At 44.8% G+C, this 2983-nt stretch overlaps 1 protein-coding gene across 1 annotated transcript; it reads right to left on the bottom strand.

The window, feature by feature from the left end:
* Nucleotides 1-1315: 1315 nt before the first annotated feature.
* vent (ventral expressed homeobox) lies at nucleotides 1316-2339 on the bottom strand. The gene is made up of 3 exons (XM_035663775.1): nucleotides 2285-2339; nucleotides 1990-2189; nucleotides 1316-1733 (listed from the first exon to the last, which is right to left on the bottom strand). Exons 1-3 carry the CDS (start codon nucleotides 2337-2339, stop codon nucleotides 1476-1478), a joined length of 513 nt encoding a protein of 170 aa, XP_035519668.1. The 3' UTR covers nucleotides 1316-1475.
* Nucleotides 2340-2983: the final 644 nt, after the last annotated feature.

Raw genomic sequence — 2983 nt, 5'->3', positions numbered from 1 at the left:
ATATGGTCCAGTAAGTCTTTAAATGAATAATGTTCTTCTCATTACAGGAGTTACTGGTGCATGGAATTCTAATCGTCTCCTTTGATAATTGTGCCTCCTGGTGGGAGGTGTCAGTATTTATTTTCTTTTTAAGTGTACTTGTATATGCAGGGGAGTAGGCCCTGCTGAATAACCCCAAACCTCCTTTCACTCCAGGTATGTGGCTGCTAAACATAAAACCTGCCAGAGGAGTCCAGATCTGAATGACGCAGCATATGCCAGTGTCTGATAACCTGCAGTGAATGTAATCAGTCCGCCAGCAGGGACTTCCTGCTCTGAATCCGAATTGCAAATCATAAATTGAACAAGGCATACCCCGCTTTATGACAGAGTGACTCAATCAGTTACCTATTTAGCTGGTGCCACCTAATGACTTTAACGTGAGGCAATATACACCTCAGGCAGACTTGAGGGCGCCGCTCCCTCAGCGTCTCTCGAGTAAGTGCGAATAGTTCAATCGGGAGACAATAGCGCTCAATGGATCTCAATGATCTTGCGTTTACCTCCGCTTTGATGTCCCTTTGAAGATGTAAATCTACAACGAGCAGAGAGCGATCACAGCTTGGAGCCATGCCTGGAGCTTGGAGACAGGATCTTTGGGGCCACTGGCTGGTGTCAGGGGCCCTGGATACCCTGAACTGGTTTGTGTGATATGTGCCTGTAGATATTCTAACAAATAAGCGACTTGGAGTTTCTACGATCCTCTATGGCCACTGTGAAGTTTCCTCAAAGAAAAAGAGGGAGAGGTAGAAAGAGTGGGAATAAAGCACAACATGATCACAGTGTGTTGGAAACAGACTGCGCCATTTGTTCCTTTTGTTACAGTTAACGTCAGTGTTGCAACAGATGACAACACACGGGAACTCCCTATTTATCCATGGTTATAATGACTGGGCCTCGATATTTACCCAGAGTTCATTGCCAGCCTTGTGTTTTCGCTTACGCTTTTCATTAGTTACAGTGGAAAGGTAAAATCCTGTTTGTAAAAATGTGATTTATCATTTAAAAAATAAAACGAATAAAATATTAAAAAGCTCTACTTTACACTTTACTACTGTGTACTCAATGGCACAAAGTTTATATGTTATGGTTGGTTAAATGTGCATTTTAATAAGCTGCCTGTATAAGATTCAGCAGGATAAATGAGAACATATTAATATTTTAAGAAACTTTGATGAAAGACAAACAAGTGCAGTGTATTCTTTGATTCTATTTTATTTGTCACATAGAACATTTGCAGCAAATATATTTACATTACATTAATCATACATACAAGTAACGTCTATATATACTATAGTGCTTCAGACATATTAAAGGCAAACATTATATTCACTATATTAACAAGTTTTAAACCCCTCTTTTAGAGAGAGAGAGATGGAAGAATATCTAGATTCTAGACAAAAACATATTTTGGCTGGGTGGCGGAGGGGCCGCGTTCAGTAGAAGTGGGGAGGCTGCAGGATGGCCGGGGGGTGGGAGCGGTGCTGGTGCAGAAGAGCAGCGGGCAGGACCGTCCTGTGGAGCGGCTGCACCCGCGGGTAGAAGCCGCTGCCGGCGGGGAGCTGTCCACTCAGGACGGGGTGCTGAAACAGCAGAGGCGGCAGCAGACCGGCCGGGACCGACAGAAACTCAGGACGCAGATCCTGGACCTCCCGTTTCAGCTTCATCCTCCTGTTCTGGAACCACGTTTTCACCTGAGAGAGACACAAGGCAACCATTAGCGAATGTGCAATATGCTCAGCTGTGAATTATATTCATTATTTTTACTGAGTTTGGAAACACACACTAGGACCTCACGTTAGATTAGAAGGTTGCTTTATATAAAAATATACACTTATACATGGCCAATTTAACCTAAACTAACACTACCGGTCCTAATTTTGCTGTGACTCTTTCAGAGGCCTTTGCAGTGCCTTTGGAGACCCGCTGAAACCACCGCCCCAAACCCACCTGAGTTTCAGAGAGGTTGAGCTTCTCAGCGATCTTCCTCCTCTGTGTAGCGCCCAGGTATTTGTGCTTGCTGAAGGTTTTCTCCAGCTTGCCGATCTGCTCAGAGGTGAATTTGGTCCTCATCCTTCGTTGCTGAGTGGCTTCCCCCTCGCTGTCATCTCCCACCTCACTCTCAGAGCCCGAAGTGTAACCGCAACTATCTGGAAGGAGGAACAGAGAATTTAATTCATTTAGTCACAATCAGTATCAACCCAAAGAGCCGTCGATCTGGAGACAGAATGTACAGGGAACTTACTGTTTGGCGAGGTCGGAGAGTATTGGCTTCTTGCTGCTTTTGTAAATTCTTCCATTTCTCTATGGACTTTTGAATGAGACATATCCTCATAGTAACTTTTGGAAAGCCATTCTACAGAGAAGTTTGCCATGTTGTATTCCAGCAGTGGTCTCAAGGTGTGTGTGTCGCTGTCCCTTGGGTGGCTCTGGGCCGCTATATAGGAGGGGCACACGTCTTTATTTGCATATGCAAAGGAATCTCAACGGAACGATAGAAACTTGATGGTCGTTGTAATTGAGGTTAATAGAGGCTGGGCTGTGGTTTTTCTCACGTCCCTGGCTGGCTGAGATGCTCTGGCGCCAGTAAGTCTGAGTATCAGTTACCTGGCAGCTCTGCATAAAGTTATTCAGGCCTACATCCGCTGCTGAATACAGAATGTCATAGCAATCAAAGAACTATTTCTAGTAGGCTTCGAGTCCTGCTGTGCCATTGGCCAAATACATTATCACATAATCTTATATTTCAGCCATATCAGGGCAGAATATTACGCTGAAATGTCCCACAAGTTTTCAATCAGAACGTCTCAGCCCCGGCTGTCAGATCTGTGATTGACCTTTGCAGTCGCAGACAGAAGCGCCCAGCTGTCTGAGCATCAAACAATCTGGTGATGAAGCCTTTGTTATGGTGGGTGTGACCGCAGTCAGACAAAAGCGAGAAAGT

Source organism: Morone saxatilis, unplaced genomic scaffold (genome assembly GCF_004916995.1).
Source record: "Morone saxatilis isolate NCDOM2014 unplaced genomic scaffold, NCSU_SB_2.0 Contig19, whole genome shotgun sequence".
Classification (NCBI taxonomy): domain Eukaryota; kingdom Metazoa; phylum Chordata; class Actinopteri; family Moronidae; genus Morone; species Morone saxatilis.
Note: the sequence above shows the minus strand (reverse complement) of the source record. Positions and strands in the feature narration are given on the sequence as shown.

Excerpts from the sequence above, each read along its gene's own strand:
- vent (XM_035663775.1), bottom strand. The coding sequence starts at position 2,339 with ATGGAAGAATTTACAAAAGCAGCAAGAAGCCAATACTCTCCGACCTCG. Across the intron at positions 2,190-2,284 it reads CTCTCCGACCTCGCCAAACA|ATAGTTGCGGTTACACTTCG; the intron begins GTAAGTTCCCTG and ends TCCTCCTTCCAG. Across the intron at positions 1,734-1,989 it reads TCAACCTCTCTGAAACTCAG|GTGAAAACGTGGTTCCAGAA; the intron begins GTGGGTTTGGGG and ends TGTCTCTCTCAG.